General features: G+C 38.8%; 1 protein-coding gene across 1 annotated transcript; it reads left to right on the top strand.

Moving 5' to 3' along the window:
* Positions 1–5,176: 5,176 nt before the first annotated feature.
* On the top strand, positions 5,177–12,003 carry agr2.S (anterior gradient 2, protein disulphide isomerase family member S homeolog). Its single transcript, NM_001088696.1, is given in 8 exon segments — positions 5,177–5,203; positions 6,590–6,691; positions 7,575–7,638; positions 8,404–8,456; positions 9,173–9,246; positions 9,805–9,868; positions 10,168–10,251; positions 11,742–12,003. Coding segments are annotated over 7 exon segments (480 nt in total). The 5' UTR covers positions 5,177–5,203; positions 6,590–6,600; the 3' UTR covers positions 11,792–12,003.
* Positions 12,004–19,119: the final 7,116 nt, after the last annotated feature.

Here is a 19,119-nt window from a genome sequence, read left to right as displayed (position 1 = left end):
TGGAGGTGAGCGAATTCTGGAACAAGTTTCTGAGCTGTTACCTACTAGTACAAACTGGGCAACACTAAAGAGATTTCTTTTATGTATAAGAACCAAGGCGTGAAAGAATAAAGATTCACATTAATTGGCAACCCATGATTTAAAGGCTGCCAGATCTTACTGGCAGAAAACTGTAAGAAAGCTTACCTCCCAGCCACGGAATAAATTCTAACAATAGTAAATTGAATGTGAGTCATGGACACAATTGGTACCAAAAGCTAGACTGTGTCTATAGAGGAGAACTGTAATTGTGCCATTAAATGTAAGCTTCAACTATAGCAAAATATAGGGACTCTACCTACTATCCCGAACTTTTCATTATCTACTCCTTACTGACAGTGTCATATCCTAATTATTGGTAGCTAGTAATGAGTGAATGTGACCCTTCTCACTTTGCCAAAAAATTCACTACACTGCAAAAAAATTCACGAAACCATTGAGGCCAACAGGCGTTGAAATACTCGCAACAATTTTTTCTCTTATGCATTAAAGTCAATGGACGTTTTTCTTGTAGCAACTTTTTTGTCTCTGCAACAATTCTGTTTCGTGAACAAATTCGCATATGGTGAAGTGCAGAATTTCACCGCTATCGGTAGCTATCATAAGCACTGTACCAAAGAGTCACATAATTATAGTTCTATAACAGACGTTATTCTCATTTCTGTACAGTTATTTGGAATCGCATGTGAATTTCTTGCTTTGTAACCTGAGAAAGCTTCAGTTAAGAAAAGAAAGTATCCCTCTGTCCTTTTCCCTATTCCATTTCTAACAACATGGAACAATGCTGCTGTAGTCAATTGTACATCAGACTCAGTAGCACAGGGAATAGTAAAAGACAGACAGATACAGATACATTAGCAATTACATTTCCAAATAACTTTACAATTTGATAAATATGTAATCAATGTACATAGAAATAGAATTATAAATGCATTATCCCTGACATGCTTGCCATGTTCATGTTACAAGGCATAACTACAATATGATAAAACCAAGGAGCACTGAATACGTAAACTAACAGGCTGCATTAGGCCATCAGCAGGTCTAGGGGACAGGCATGGTAAGAATTACCCCCTTTTGTCCTTGTGTATTATACAGGGTGGCAGGATGATTGATGCCTTACTGCAGAAATCGCCCTATGAAGCCATAAACAGCTAAGATGGAAAATAATATAAATTAGAGCAGAAACTTCGGGCGACTTCAGAAATCGAAGCGTTCCGAGTGCCATCCCATCGGCGATTTACATTCTAGCCGTTGGGAAGGCATTTAAGAGAGATTAGTCGCCTGAAGAAGAGGTGATTTGTCGCTGGGTGACTAATCTCCTCCAGTAGCAGTGTGTGCCACTGCCCTTATATCCCTGCACCCCCAGTGTACCTCCACCCATATACACCCATACACTGTATAATAAGTTTTATTTTCCCCGCACAGAGAATTTACTCTTATCTTTGAAAGAGTAAAGCCATAAAATGACAAATTGCCATCCCTAAAAGAAGCTGCAAGTAAAATCTACTTAAACTGACCAAAATAGGCTTTAAGCATTATACTTTATCCCTTTTGCTGTGCCCAGTGCACTTCAACAAGAGACCTGCTCCATAAACAAAGCCACTCCTCAGTTACCATGGAGCAGTAAAATACCTGTAAGCCAACACCCAAGACTGACAAATCCTCAGATTTTCTCCCATGATTAGCAAACACAGAGGCAGGGGGGAAGGTGGTTCTCAGGGATTTATGAGCTCTATTCTCCATATTACAGGGATGTTATTATGTATAAATAAAATAAATTACCAATTATATCTGTAGTCATTGATATCCACCTACACAGAGATGCTGGAGGAATACAAATCCTTTGGGTAGGAAACACTGCGGTTTTCTTGCTACTGCTAATCTCTCAGCATGTCTGTCGGCTGCTGCAAGTGCAGTGTGTAAAGTGTAATTTTAGACGCAAATATTTTGTTTTCCTATAACTGCAGCTGTATTCTGAGTTGTATTCTCTGCAGTTACACCTGTTGCATAAACCTCAGAGAACATGTTCAAAGTCATATTTGCTATGGGTCCCGTTGAATGTTCATGTTTATGTTCTTGGTGGAAGTACATCCAGGGTTCCCTTGCTCCAATAGGTGCAGTTGCCTTATTCATCATAAGAGTCAGGATGGGCATATTCAAAACCATACAGAAGTGTGTCTGGATGCAATTACCTTCAATATTTGCCTCCATTATATCCATCCATCCAACTGTATTTTTTACCCTGCCCCATCGACATCTGGCCGACTTTCAGACAGATATAGATCGGGAAAGCCCGACGGAGGGCCCCACACACGGGCCAATAAGCTCACCTGGTTCGCAGGATATTCGCAAATTTCGTGGCCATCGCTAATTAGCATCTTATAGTCAGGGCACAAGTTTCTGTCTAACCCTATAGGTGTAAAAGCCTCATTAACAAAACAATTACAACACTAATTAAACAAAAAAAAGTGTATTTTATACAATTTTATATGTAAAAGGTTTTTAACTTACACTTGCGTTATTTTACTAGTTTTAGCTTAATGAATGAGGCAATATTAGCAATTTGAGTCAATATATTATCTAAAGGAAAAGTAAAGCTTCCAAGCCATTTTTTTTAGTTTTAGCAGCACTTAGACACTTGACCTAAGATAATAAAGCATATTTCTGATACAAATCCTGTATTCTGCAAAATAGCATTTTTTGTAATTAGACTTTATATTTTTACAGAAGTGGAATTACACCAACATGTAGGCAGATGTAGAAAGGCTACGTTATCCTGAAAAAAAATGATGTATATTTTCCCTAGGTAAAATAAACCCCCTCCCTTAATTTGATGGCTGACTGACAGCTTTAGTAAGAGCTATAGAAAAATTCAGAAAAAATGAAAATCTGAAAACTGTCTGTTTAAAAGACAAATTCACAGAAGTGGAGATAGAGGCTTGTGAATTTGGTGGGAAATCTGACATTTTTATCTACACTTTTATTTTGTCTCAATTTTCCCTACTTTTGAGCATTGCCCCCGAAGCCTTTTTGGTTGATACACTCCTTCCTCAGTCGCCTGTCCCCAATTTGCTGCATTCAGCTCATACTGGTTGGCTGCCACCTCAGGCCTGAGAATGCTGTGCTGATCTAGAGAAGGGCACAGAAGTAGGTTTGGGGGTAGCCTCATATGAAGGATATTCATTCCTATTAAGAGCTGTGCAAGGCCATTAACTAATCCATGCACCATATTTAATTTCTCATGCCCCACTGTGAGCACCTGGGCATCTGGGCACAGCTATCATTATTCATCAGTGACTGTCATTCAACCATTCAGTGAAACAGAACGTACACTAATATAAACTAGGGGAAACACCTTAGAATAGATACCTATTTGTTTTGGGTGGTGGTAGAAGATTATAGGATGAGCTTGGTTTATAAGATTAGCATTAAGAGATTATTTAATTGGACAATTAGTAGAGAACATGGTAATTAGATGCAGAGATAGAAGCTCATCACACACGGGACAGTTCCCAGTCACACAGAACCTTGTATTTTATAAGACTTGATTGGATCATGCAGGAATTGTGAAGGGAGGTGCAGCCTGTGCCTCACTTAATTGCTACACTCACTAATGGAAGTCATCAGCCAACAGGGAATTAGTCCTGACCCAATAGTGTCAGACACATTTGTTGTGCAGTGGTTCCACACCTGGAATGGTCAGCCAATTCAGACCAACCAAAGCAGATGCTACCAAGGGGGCCATTGTGTTGCAAAGTATGAGTTCTTTTGTAAAGATGATACACAATCAGGATGCTTTTTTGTCTTATTTTCTAACCATGATTAGAGTCCAGTCACATAGTCCATTCTACCTTTGCCATTTTCAGCACATACAGTATATAAGGGACTAGCAGATCCAGAAGTGAGCACATCTACAGCTTCCACCACTTTCATCCAGATCTGCCTGTTTGAGACATCTAATGAATGGCTGCAGTGTAGACAGACAAATTGGACCAATCCTATCAAGACAGAGCCAGTAACCCAAAAGTAAAATATTCAGATATATATTACCAAACTACAGCGTTAAGAGGAGTTATGTTACGTTCAAAAGTCCAGTGACCCACATCCCCAAGAATATTAAATGGAAGCTTTTACCTAGTTTCACAGAATGCTTTGACTCTGTAGGTGCCCAAGGCCCTAGAAAAATCAGATTAAATCATTACCCATTTACCACAGCAATACTTTTAGTTTTTCATGACTATGTATAGCCACATTTCTTTTCAGCAAGAGCTAAAGCCAGTTTTGCTGCATATATAAAAGCTATAGCATTTTGCCAGACCATCCCAGGGTATGACAGGTAACATGAGTAGCAGGTGTATAAATCAATATTTTTGGAAAATTCTTATATATAATTGCACTGGGTTTTATGCTGCGTTTGCAACCTCAGTCAGTTCCGTGTATATAGAAGAATGCTTTAAATAATAACTATTGTACTGCCTGTTTAGTGTATCTGCAGAATACTGAAGCAAGTTTCATGCTAACTCCTTATCTGATTTATATAGAAAATGTAAGATTATGAAATACTTAAGAATGTAGTTATATACACCTTGCAGTCCAATGCCTGAGACGTCACCCATAGTGTAATATAGCTACAACTTATAAGCCTTTCACCTTGCAGGGAGAAGGGAAAGGCAGGGCTGTGAGCAAAATCATTACAATGCAAGTGAAAGCTTTAACCCAGACGGGAGTGATACTGCAACTGATAAAAAATGTAACTCTTAGTAACTTTTGTTTCCTTTCTATAACAGACATTGTTTATATCCAATCAGGCACAGACAGATCAGCCTCCAGGCAAATCAGTATACACCATTTAAGTTAACTTAGACTTGGATTAGTGCTGGGAAAAACTCCTACCAGGATAAAAATGAAGCCTAGCTGAAATACTGGTTGTAATAGCAAGTGTTAACTGATAGGCATCAGCTTATTGTGAGCAGTGGGTTTTATTTCCTAGCTTTTTTTAAAGAAGATTATTGTACAAGTAATACTGCACAGGTTATTACAAGGCTATTGATATTCTGATGTGGTGGGTGGGGCCCAGGTATGCTCAGGTGTATAAATACCAGAGGAGAGTTCCTAGCAGGTACTTACAGCAGCTGAACACTCTCCTGCCTCTGGAGTAAAGGTGAGTTGGCTCTGATTGATTTCACTGAGCACTACTTGGGTTTAGGTTACATGCGACTGAGACAAGTAACAATCAGGAGAAAGAATTCATTCTTCCTGGGTATTTATTACACGTTGCAGCTCCCACAAAGAGCTTTTTGTCCTTTCCTGACCAGGTAAACCCTGAGCATCTAATGAAAGTGTTACATTGGGTCAGTATTTGGTCATTTTTTCAGGAATGCCTTTAATCCTAACCAGCAAGAGAAGCCTGATACATGCTCCATGTGGAACTGCAATGGGCACAAAGTGGGTCTCTCTGATTTAGGTTTGGATTGCACATATTTAAGTTTATGTATGTGACAAAAATGAGTGGATATCAGTCAGGCCTTAATTAGTCACAATATCAATAGAAGACCATGGGATTGCCGAACCTATAGCCCCAAATAATCCTCATAGGCAGCTAGAAGCGGAATATGCCTCATATAGCAACATTAGTACAGCAGTTTATGTATCTTCATTGTGAAGAAGGAGGAACTGTGACTATAAATTACATTAGGGTGCAGTGTGGTTAATATGTAATCACTGAGGAACTAAACAAGCAATATGGGTACAGTAGCTGTGCTTATTCAGTTTTTTTCATAAGAACTGTGTTTTCTGCCTTGTCCACTTCATATGAAATAAAAACTTTAGCAGGAGTCCACCCAAGTGTTTTCGTACAATGGATGGAAATATCATTCTAAGAAACTTTCCTATCTAAATTCATGATAACCGTTCAATCCTTTTAAAGTTATTCCGTAAATGTAGCTGCTGAAAGCAGTACTTATTTAACCTCTTTCCTGGTTTCGGACTCTTGGAACAACGTAGCAGAAGTCAGTTATACTTCCTGGTCTGTACATCAGTTGACTGCCACGTTGTTTTCAGGAGTCAGAACCCGTCTAGCAGAAAATATAAACATCAAGATGAATATTGTTCAGAAACAACAATCTGATTTACAAACAACTTGAAACCATTTAATCCATATATTTTGGAAAGTTGCATTTTTTTTAAATTATGGGGAGAAATTGATTTTGGGTGGAGTTCCCCTTTAAGAAGAAAATGAAGAATGCGGAATCTAAAGGGTATGCGGAACTGACTGCAATTCTTGCTGAAGCTGTGGCTTTAAGAAAGATGTAAAGATATGATGAACTATTTTTAAAACACTTTATCAGCATTATATATCTCTCTGGTGTTTGACCAGAGTTCTATAAAGGCAACACATTTCTGCTATGCTGGGAATCAGTATGGCAACTGAAAAGTTCCTGCTCATGTTTATTTACATTATTATGTATTATTGCGTTATAATTATAATGATGGCTTGATTTGTTTACAAATATTACCATTTGCCTAATTGTGTTTATTGTTTCCCCAGCACTGTTAACTATGGAGACAGTTCTCAAATCCCTGTTCTTTCTCCTTGTGGCTACCTCATTCACTCTAGCAAAAGAACGGAAGCCACAAACACTCTCCAGAGGTAAAGGCACATTATCCCTGTCTGTGTTTTTTTAAAAAAAAAATCCCAGTTTGTGCTTCATTTAGCTTCTCCCAACACTATAACTCCCAGCCTTCTTAAAAGAGAAGGAAAGGTTAAATTTAAGTAAGCTTTATCAGAAAGGTCTATATGGATACACCAGTAAACCCTCAAAGTAATGCGGCTCTGAGTCATCTGTCAAAAGAAACACATCAGTTCTTTCCTTCTATTGTGTACTCATGGGCTTCTGTATCAGACTTCCTGTTTTCATCTTAAACCTCCAGAGCTTGGGCTTGAGCATGCTCAGTTTGCTCCTCTCCATTCTGTAATCTGAGCTCAGAGCTATGAGCGAGCAGGGAGAGACTCAGGCAGGAAGTGATGTCACAGCAAGCTAATATGGCAGCTGCTATCCTAAACAAACAGAGACAGTGTCTAGAGCTGGTTACTCGGGTATGGAAAAACTTTCTAAAGAATAAAAATTGTGTTCTAGCTTGCACTGTTGTGGCTAATCTATTGGCAATAAACTGCATTGGTAGCTTTCCTTGTCTGGTGGTAGCACTTGCAACTTTCAGCCCACTGCATTTCTGCTGGCTGAGACTTTTGGCAACTGTAGTTAAACAAGCCACCTTGTCTTTGAAATATATATCGGCTCTTTCAGCACCCCACTACATTAAGCCCTTAGGGTCAGCCTAGGCACCTCATTCCTTTAGAACAGTACACCTACATAATGCAAATGTGGCAGGGTTCAGATAGAAATCACATCTGTATCTGACATCTGAAAGGAGTCTGTGCCATAGAATGAGTAAGACAACAATCAATCTTTCATGCATGTGAATGCATCACTTATACTGTTGTCACATTTATATATCTGGCTCTGTTTCCGCAGGATGGGGCGATAATCTTGAGTGGGTTCAGACGTACGAGGAAGGCTTGTTCAAAGCAAAATCAGAGTAAGATCTGCATGTTGTCACGGGTGCCCTCTAGTGTTATCCTATAAGAGTGATTATTATTAATGCCATGGTATCCTATGACATATCCGTTATCCAGAAAGCTCAAATTTTTAAAAAATATTTCCTTTTAAAATATAATAATAAAACAGTACATTGTACTTGATCCCAACTAAGATATAATAAATCCTTATTGTATTAAGGATTTATTATATCTTAGTTGGGATCAAGTACAATAAATCCTTATTATATTAAGTATGAAGATCCAAATTACTGAAAGATTCCTTATCCAGAAAACACCAGGTCCTGAGCATTCTGCATAACAGGTCCCCTAAATGTACTATATTCCACAACAATATAATGCTGGCACCTCAATAACATACTTATTTATGGCTGGCCATGAAGGGGGTTTCCTGCAAGTCATACCATCATCAATCAAAATATCAGTGTAGTGCAGTCTGATGTTCTACAGAAGAAAGTTCTGTATTGTGTAGTGCAATGTAACAGGAGAAAGGTGCATTTTTTTTTTAATTCATTACTTAATAAAACCAAGAGATATATACAAAAAAATATTTTTCTACAATGTTTTCCTACTACAATTATTTTACCCCTACAACCCTTAAATTATCGGAAAAGCCAAAGGAGCAAAGATTTCTAAGATATGTAATCTGGAACCCCTTTGGTTGTCTGCCACTAAATAGACTAATTAAGCTTCTGTGTCACCTATGATAATATTGTTATTATTTTCTCTTCTCCTTTTTTCTGCAGGAACAAACCATTGTTGCTTATTAACCACAGAAACGACTGTCCCCATTCTCAAGGTAACATTTATGTAATATTGCACTGGTGTTGAATGCAACAGGTTAAAAACAAGCTCAGATCCATTTCCATTTCAGTTTTCTGAAGGCCATAAAGCAATCTAATCGTTTGTCACTCAGGTGTCTATTGTCATACAATGTGTTTGTACAGAGAAGCAGGACAAACAAGACATGCTGGCTTGACAGCTTTGTATGCAACACCTTGACTAGAAAACACACTAAGCTATAGATGTAGGAAGTCAGAATAGGAATATGATTGTGGTCAGGATAGGTTTACTTACCTATAACACAGTGAGGAAATATTAATCATAGAGCATTTGATCTATCTATCTATCTATCTATCTATCTATCTGTCTGTCTGTCTGTCTGTCTGTCTATCTATCTATCTATCTATCTATCTATCTATCTATCTATCATCTATCTATCTATCATCTATCTATCTATCTATCTATCTATCTATCTATCTATCTATCTATCTATCTATCTATCTATCTATCTATCTATCTATCTATCTATCTTTCTATCTCATCTATCTATCTATCTATCTATCTATCATCTATATATCTAATCTATCTATCTATCTATCTATCTATCTCTCTCTCTCTCTCTCTCTCTCTCTCTCTCTCTCTCTCTCTCTCTCTCTCTCTCTCTGTATATGTGTGTGTAGAACAGATTTGACAGATAAGGTTGAAATAACTCACATGGAATTTCTTTTGTAGCTCTGAAGAAAGCATTTGCTGAACACCAAGGCATCCAGAAACTGGCTGAAGAGTTTATTCTTCTCAATGTTGTTGTAAGTGATGCAGCCTGCTTGCTACTTTTGTGCTATCTGCTCCAATGGTTGACATGAATTTTGTCCCACAATGCATTGCTTGTTAGGAGAAAATCGACTTCCATTGTAACACTTATGTACCATACAATAACTGACACAATGAGAATTGCTAGTTATAAAAGGTATTTCAATTAAAGAGACAGCTATAGGGACAGTTTATAGGGGGCATATTCTATGTGAATTAATAATAATTCTATGCGAATTACTGTATGTATATAGAATGTAATAAAAGTTCGGCAGAGGAAGAGTCTATTCCTTAGAGACTGGTCTTCTCTCAGTATAACCCCCTGTTATCCACCAGGTGGCAGTAATGTGAAAAAGTCTCTATTTCAGCCGCAGAAAAAACTCCTAAATTACTATGCTTTTCCCCACCTCTTTCTATATATCATTCTCTATCTGTGCCCTAAAAATTTGCAACATTAGATCGATCCCTGCAATTTTTACATATCACTATATTCCTACTGAGCATAAGTTTTGGAATCACCGATTGAGGCTAAATGAGTTATTTTCCCTTTTTAGTATGACCCTACAGATAAGAATCTTCAGCTTGATGGCCAGTATGTTCCCAAGGTTGTGTTTGTAGGTAAGTGATCTGGGTTTTGTGCGTATTATACTGATCAACTGATCTTTAAAACAGCTGTTTTGTACAGTATTCCTGTTTGTTGCTGAAAATACCCTCAGGCACTCTCCAAGAGACGCTTTCTACAAAAGCCCTTGTTTTAACTTAATGATTTGCTTGTTAGAACATCCAGCAAGATGTTTCATTGTCTTAAGAAACACATAAAACATGTTTTATTATGTAACAATTCTTATATATTTATTGCTTATCACAATGATAATTAATAGTAATATTAAATACTGCACACATTTCTTTCTGCACAGATCCTTCCCTGGTTGTCAGAGCAGATCTCCCTGGGAAATACTCCAACCACCAGTACACCTATGAACCAGCTGATATTGATCATTGTAAGTGTGTCAGATATCTGTCTTTCTAAGTCACTATTCATATAAAAACAGATAAGTGTGAGCAAAAGCTAATGGTAAAGGATAATATTTTATATCTTGGTGCTAAATGAAAATAAATATGGAGAAGCAATGACACAGATTGAGGGAACCACAGGCAGGCCAAAGTCATGGGCCTTGCCATGTACTATATGTACTAGTCTAAAGCAGAGCTAAATCTGAAAGAAGCTGTGTCTTATGATGCTAGTTAAAGGAAAAAAAAAATACTATTCACGGGGGTGCCTATTCGTTAGTCCCCCAATTAAAACCTAACCTTGGACCCTATTCTTGTTCTGCCATCTTCTAGGGTTTCCCAAACATCTCTTACTGTAATTGGTAAAGTTTAATGTGTGTCTGACCTTTGTCTAGTACAGTGGGCAGGTAGCAAAATGCTGGCAGTAGCCCTTCTATCGACTACAATCATATTTGCCAAAAGCCAGAGTTTTGCTGCCTGCCCACCGAGCTGGAAAATGAGCAGGGAATAGATCCATGTAATATTACCTTTAAGGTGGCCATACACAGGCCGATTTGGCCGAGTTGGCAGCTTATTGGCCCATGTACGGGGCCCTCCGACAGGCTTCCCCGAGCGATATCTTGCCAGATGTCGATCGGACAGGACTAAAAATTCCATTAGATCGCGACCGCATCTGTTTGTTGATGCGGTCCTGCGATCTGACTGCCTGGTTACCCTTCGTTATGATCCGATCGTTGGGCCCTAGGGCTCACAATCGGATCAGCCCGATATCGCCCACCTCAAGGTGTGCATATCGGGGAGAGATCCGCTCATTTGGCAACATCGGCAAACAAGCAGATCTCTCAGTGTATGGCCACCTTTAGACAATACTTTAAGTTGGGGTGGTCTCCAACCTTTTTTTACCCATGAGCCACATTCAGATGTAAAAACAGTTGGGGAGCAATACGAGCATGAAAAATGTTTCTGTTAGTGCCAAGTAAGGGCTGTGATTGGCTATTTGTTAACCCCTATGTGGACTGGCAGCCTCCAGGAGGCTCTGTTTGGCAGTACCAATGGTTTTTATGCAACCAAAACTTGCCTCCATGCCAGGAATGTAAAAATTAGCACTTACTTTGAGGCCAGTGGGAGCAACACCCATGGGGTTGGTGAGAAACATGTTGCTTATCAGCTACTGGTTGGAGATCACAGCGTAAGTGGAGAGACAATGACACAAGGATACTAACATGTTCATTAATCATGGCAGTATCACTAAAAAAAAGGAGTTGTTTTTCAAATAGACTCCTTAATTCCTACCTCCCAACCAGTGATAACTGTGGGCAAAAACTCAACTGAGTAGTTTCAGGAGAGCCATCATTCATCAGTTACGCTGGGTCTATATGCAATAGGACAACTATTACCCTTGGTCAACAGTATAACTAATTTCACTTGCATTTAATTGCTCACAGCGTTCATTCACTTCTCTTTATTTTCCTCATTCTAGTGTTTGAGAACATGAAGAAAGCTTTGGTGCTGCTGAAAACAGAACTGTAAAAACCGAATATATCACAGGAGATTTTATCATGAATCGACTATGATGATAGCGGAGGTGTATGCTAAAGTGATGTTGCAATATGTCCAAGAACACACAAATTTAGTGGTGTATGAAGGAGACCATTGTTTTTTGTCTTTTTAAATGTGTTATTTTTGCTTCATCTGAATGCAAAATGATTTTTTAAATAAATCTGTCTGGGGTTATTTATAAATGATGATGTTGTTTCTCTTTTGAATATCACACACACACACTCATATAAAATCTGCAAGGTGGGTATTTTACTATGCGCCATTGTGTCTTACAATACCCAACAGCCATGAACATCCTGTTACTTATATAATTATAAATGGCTTTTAGTGGTATCATCAGTTAGAATCGGTGTTTAGTGATGTCATTTTTGTCACGAGTCAATGAAACGTATGTATTATAATAAATAATGCAGTCCTTCTAGTAAAATAACAGGATATTAGAAGTTACCTAGGAGTTTCATGACCTGTATAAATGCATTTTTTGCCTTTTCCACTTTATGTAGTCATTGAACTCCTCAGTGACTCTTTATATTCCTAATACCCTTTTTTACGACCGGGGTACATTATTCTCTATATAAACAGAACATTCTTATGTCAGAATTCATCATTTATATCAAAGTGATATAAAGTGCACTGTCGGGTACTAATATAGCAGGAGTGGAAGAACAGCAAGACTAGCAGCTCAAGTCAAGGTTTTTAAAGGAGAAGGAAAGGGGTGCCGAAAGTTAGGTACCCCCAAGTGACTGTATATACTTACCTGAAACCCCTGCCCAGTGCTCCTATCAACAGAAAATTGGGGCTCTTCCAGCGAGCACCATGGAGTGATTGCTTTCTTCTTCTTCTTTCTTTGGCCGGTGCACAGTAATGCGAAATGCCGAACTTTAATGAAGAAGTTGGCTACTTCGTTCTACTGCGCATGAGTCTGCCCTGGGAAATTTGCCGAAAGAAGAAGAAGGAAGCCGATCGCTCCATGGTGCTCACTGGAAAAACCCCTGGATCGGAGCAGTTTTCTGCTAATAGAAGCACCAGCCTGGGATTTCAGGGACGTAAATACAATAACTTGGGGGCACCCCCAAGTAAACTCAGCCTTTCCTTCTCCTTTAAATACTATGCTCCTCTAGTGACAAGCAGGGCCAATATTAGTAATAATAGAGTTTCATACTACATCAGCTGTAACAAGAAACAGTAGTGCCTCCCTAACAATGGCCCCATGTGTCCCTAATGGTACTCCCCCTGCCCCTGTACTGACACTGTGTAAATAACAGAGCAATTACAATAAATGGGAAAAAGGGACTTTTGCTCAGGGCCCACCATCATACACAGTGTCATCAATTACTATAAACAGTTTACTGCCTTTATCTGAACACACAAAAAGCCAAATAAAAATTAGAAGCACGCAACAGTATAAGTGGCAACTTTGGCCAAAATTTACAAGCTCGTGTCTACATCAAACATGAATCATACACTACCTGCTGGTGTACAGGCTGATACATTAGATAGCTTTAAGAAGGGGTTGGATAGCTTTTTAGCAAGTGAGGGAATACAGGGTTATGGAAGATAGCTCATAGTACAAGTTGATCCAAGGACTAGTCCGAATGCCATCTTAGAGACAGGAAGGAATTTTTTTACCCTTCAAAAGTTTTTTTTTTTTTTGCCTTCCTCTGGATCAACTAGCATTAAGGCCGGTTTTATATAGACTTAAAAGGTTGAACTTGATGGACGTTTTCTTTTCAACAAAGCTTGCTATGTTATTATGTACTATATATTGATGGGGGTTAAATATTAAAATCCAAATTTATCTCATTATTTTCTGAAATATACTCCGACCAAATCCGTATGGGTTATTTCCCCTTATCGATAGCTTTTTCCCGAAAAATGTCAGTGCTAGAAAAAACTCTTAAAAATCGTACGAAAATTCAAATCGTATGAATTTTTTGGCTTTTATGACCGTAAACTTCATTTTTTTGCCCGAAAAACCACAAAATCTTCAGATTTTTGCACAAAACCTAGCGCTAGGACTTCTCCCATTGACTTATATACAACCTTGTAATGTCTGAAATGGCGGATTTTCGGATACAGACTTTTTCCATCCTCGGGGTGTAATAAATCATGAAAAAAAAATTTTTTCTACAAAAAAATTGGATTTTATAGTAAAAAACTTTTCGAATTTTTGGCATTCGGACTTTAATAAATAACCCCCTTTGTGTAGGCAACTCTGCACCAGTGAAAATGCATTACAGGAATGTACGTTACAAATTATAGCTTGATAAAATTATAAGCACTCCTATAATTATATATTTAAAGGTCTGTGCAGATATGTTTGGGTGGGCTGCTCACTTTTGCAATTTTTCTTATGGCATATTTGTGAGTGTTGCCGAATTTTCTTTTATATACACAATCACTTTTAGAGAATGATGACTTTTTAAAGCAATATTGGAAGATCCCCACTAGGTGGCATTAATGGTTAGATTATGCGGTCTTCCCTTACATGTCCTCATTCATTGAGTAACCATGGTAACCAGTCTTTCAGATTCATTCAGCTTTACACTTAATGCACTCACACACACTATTTACACACTTGGGGTGTAAACAGCACCTTGTGCCCATGAATAATTAAAAAATTTGGAAAATAAAAACGTATACAGTTAGAGGCATATTTATCAAGGGTCGAATTTCGAATTCATGTGAGTTAAATTATAATGAATTCGAAATTCATGGGAGATTTGTTAATAAAATCAAATTAAAACTCAGTCAAAACTCAAATTGAATTTGATTTGAATTAAAAAAAACTTGATTTGAATTTAAAAAACTTGATTGTCAGGATGGCTACAATTGTCACCAAACTGAACCCTGGACCTCTCCCATTGACTTATTAATTCGGCAGGTTTTATGTGGCGAATAGTCAAATTTGAGTTCTTAAAGGGCCAGAGTATGATAAATCTTGAAATTCAAATTAAAACTTGAACTTGCATGTGGATGATGAATTTGAGAATTTTAACCAAAAAATTTTGTTTGAAAATTCAAATCCGTCTTTTCTTATAAATTGTCAGGGCTGAACTGTGTCCCCCGGGACTGCTCTCTGCACAGAGTGCTTGATTTGTTTCAGATAAAACAACCCTTGAGGGTGCAAAGGTTGATTAAGGAGTGCTAAATGGCTCATTGTTGGACCCCTTAGTGCTCTTGCACTAATTTCCCCCAGGGTTTTAAATGGCCCATTTTATTGGGGACTTGCATATGATCTGTCAAGGCAGCCATACACTAGATCTACTCGTTTGGCAAGCTTTCCAAACTAACGGCTCTTAAAGGGATTGTTCACATTTATTTTAACTTATAGGGGCCCATTTACTTAGTTCGAGTGAAGGAATAGAATAAAAAATACTTCGAATTTCGAATGGTTTTTTTTGGCTACTTCGACCATTCCATAGTCAAGTACTGTCTCTTTAAAAAAAAAACTTCGACCCCCTAGTTCGCCACCTAAAACCTACCGAAGTCAATGTTAGCCTATGGGGAAGGTCCCCATAGGCTTTGCTATCTTTTTTAGGTCAAAGAAAAATCGTTTGATCGATGGATTAAAATCCTTCGAATCGAACGATTCGAAGGATTTAATAGTTCGATGGAACGATTTTTCGTTCGATTGTATGTATTGTGGTAAATCCTTCGACTTCGATATTCGAAGTCGAAAGGTTTTCAATTCAGCAGTCGAATATCGCGGGTTAATTAACCCTCGATATTCGACCATAAGTAAATTTGCCCCTTAAAGTGATGTAGAGAATGATATTCTGAGACAATTTGCAACTGGTTTTCATTTTTTATTATTTGTGGTTTTTGAGTTATTTAGCATTTTGTTCAGCATCTCTCTAGTTTGCAGTTTTAGCAATCTGGTCGCTATGGTTGAAATTACCCTAGCAAACATGCCTTGATTTGAATAAGAAACTGGAATATGAATATGAGAGGGCCTGAATAGAAAGAGGAGTAAGAAAAAGTAGCAATAACAATACATTTGTAGCCTTAGGCGACAAACCGCCTCTTCTTATGGCGACTAATCTCCCCAAAATGCCTTCCCGTAGACTGGGATGGCACACTGAGCACTTCACTCTGAGCGTTTCACTTCGAGCAACTTTGGAAAACAAAGTGCTCAGAGTGCCATCCCGCTGGTGATTTAGATTGGGAAGGCAGTTCAGGGAGATTATTCGCCGAAGAGGCGGTTTGTTGCCAGGCTACTAAATCTCCCCGACTCTTCGCGTGTGTCTCTGCCCTTACTGAGCATTTGTTTTCAGATGGGGTCAGTGACCCCATTTGAAAGCTGGAAAACATCATAAGAAAGCAAATGATTAAAAAAGGAGATAATGAATACCAATTGAAAGGTTGCATAGAATGAACTGTAACACCTATTTGGGCCACTCGGGGTTAATTCACCAGCTAGAACACTAGAGCATGGGTTACACGCAACTTACACCCAGGGCAGGGCCTTCGCTAAGTGGAAGTGTTCCCTCTATGGTGTAGTGCAACTACATCCCCCCCAGGCTACTGTGCACACAAAAACAACTTGGGCGCCAGGAGGTTTCTAACAATCAGGAACGGTTTATTATGCCAAAAAGGGCAAATGACCACAGGTTTAATACTCAGGAGGAGTTGAGGAAAACAGCATATTGAGAGTTCACACAGATCAAAGGCAGGCTCACACAGAAAGTACACAGGCAATTGCAGTACAACCTTTCCCTCCTGGAAGTTGTCAGGAAACAGCTTCTACCCTACAGTCCCTCTTCACTGAGGTCCCTGACTGGAGGCAACACACAGAGTCTCTGGGAAGCTACTCCCTTACTGCAAAGACTTGTTGGAGCTCAGCTGCTCTCTCTCTATCCTATCTGCCTTTCTCTCTTAGAGAGACTATGACAAGTCTGCCCTAGTATATCTGTTCCTCATTCACGGGGTTACCTGGTCCCTGACTTGGACACATGACTTCTTCTGGGCCTATTGCACTCAGTCCCCCTGAGCACATCCAGCTGGAATCACATTCAGAGGCAAAAGAGGAAGAGGCCACTCCCTGCCCACACTATATAGGAGTGTGTCAGAGCAGTGTCATCAAATCTCTCAGCCTATCACTGTAAAGGTTATTCTGTAACAGGGATTATACCCAATAACCCAAGTAAATGGTGAAAAGATTAACTCTAGAGGGCCTGTATCCCTATAGGGCCCTACAGAACCATTCTATAACATACTAAAAGTTAATTTAAATATGGACCACCTCTTTAAGGCAAGTGATATCGGGCTTATATCCATTAGTTGGCCAAACTATCAGATCTGACAGTTGTGGAAATATGAGCCGTTGGAGAGAGAGCCCACACGGTTCCCGACTGGTAATCAAACCTGCCCAATCAACATCTGGTCAGGTATCGGCCAAGTGGTCCCATGGGAGGTCCCCACACATAAACTGCAGAATTGGTTTAAAAGGCCCAAATTGGTACAAAATTATGCATTTTCACAATGAAATCCGCATGTGTGTCAGAACACACAGCTTCATGTGGCTGTTGTTCAGGCAAAGAAACAGCATTATATGGCAGCAGCCTAAGTGTCCCAGAGGCCACATTTGAGGTAGTGGTGGGGGGGTGAGATCTGCTTTCTTCATACATGGGCCCACAAGGGGAGTGTGTAGAATTACACCACTGTACATCTATATTTGTAGATGATAGATATACCATATATTCCAACTGGTTATCTAATTGCTAATGATAATGCTTTGAAATGGTCTTCCCTTGGTATATTCCAAGGAGTTGGTCTGATGACCTTTGAATTATTCTGACCTTCACCTAGGGCCATTGTGTAACTACCTCATATAGACTGGACATGCACTAGAGAATTCTGGGAGTGAACATATGTGATAATGCTAGTAAAGGTAATTGGTTTAAATTACATTTATGTAAACTTTATTTTAACCTCAGTTAGATACACTTACATTGGTCATACCCATCACCCTTTTCACATGAAAAAAAAAAAAAAAAAGCCAGTCATATTTTGTTTTCCAGTTCTCTTTATCCTTCTCTACAGCAGTGCAAATTAAAATCCATTCTCTATCTAAAGACAACAGAGGTTTGGATTTACAGTACTAATGGCTGGACAGAATCTCTTATGCTGCCATATATACAACTGTTTAAGTTCCAGTGTAGCTGCAAAACATTCAAACACATATTTTAAACAATACAAAAAATAGTGGTCCTACACAAAAGCCATGACTATCTCATAAATTATATCCTTATAGACGGTGAGTAGTGATGTCATTTTTGTCACGACTCATTAAAATTGTTTATTATAATAAAGTACCCCTTGTTGGAAAATATGAGGATATTAGAAGTAAGCTCGAAGTTCCATGACCAGTAATATGGTCATGGAAATCCTCTGTGACTTATAACCTTATATTTTACAATAGGGTATACTTTATTCACTATATTTTTTTATATTGTATACACAACAGAGAACACAAAGTTTTGGGATGGGGGTGCCCCAGTAACTCATAGCTACTGATTCCACAGGGTGGGCTCAGATTCATTTATTAGTATTGCTCATCCTTACAGTTGATTTACTTTGTAACTTCTGTTGCATCATTCTGAAATAAATGCAATTTTAAGGAGCTATTTAAAAAGTAAGATATTTTGTATGTCTATAAACATAATGGAAGTTTTTCCAATTTACAGATGTCTTCAGTCTTCTGAAGAGAACATCATTTAGACCCTGAAGCCTAAAATGATATACTTATAACAAGAAAATATCTGCTCAGCTACAGGGCTAGTGGGAACAACGTTTGTTCAATACTTTGGGCTCTACTTACAAAACAGAGCAATGTGCAGAATTATCAGTAACGTAACTAGAGGGGGCGGGCCCTGGTGTGTGACGCGCAGCCGGGCCCCCGCCCCTCTCCGTACGCAATTTTCCACCTGGATTCCAGTGGCGCGCGAGCTGCTGGGGGGCCCTGGCCCGCTCGTACCCCCTGCTCCCCCGGTAGTTCCACCACTGATAATTATAAAAGTCATTAATAAGCTCAGTGACCATAAAAAAAAAACGATGGGACATCTGTAGAGACACTGTGAGCTATTCACCTACAAACTGATTGTAGAAGGTGTCAAAATGCTAATCCATGAGTCATTACCCAATGAAAAACAAAACTTTTTCTATAGTTAAATGGGTGGCAGTTCCATTAAATATGAGCACAAGAACAGCCAGGGCACTATTGAGAAAACTGCACCCTGGGTTCATGCCGTTTAATTCCACAGCCCATTCTGATGGTCAGGGAGTAATGCCAACTT

Source organism: Xenopus laevis, chromosome 6S (genome assembly GCF_017654675.1).
Source record: "Xenopus laevis strain J_2021 chromosome 6S, Xenopus_laevis_v10.1, whole genome shotgun sequence".
Taxonomy (NCBI): Eukaryota; Metazoa; Chordata; class Amphibia; order Anura; family Pipidae; genus Xenopus; species Xenopus laevis.
The sequence above is the reverse complement of the archived record's forward strand: the minus strand, read 5'-3'. Positions and strand labels throughout refer to the sequence as shown.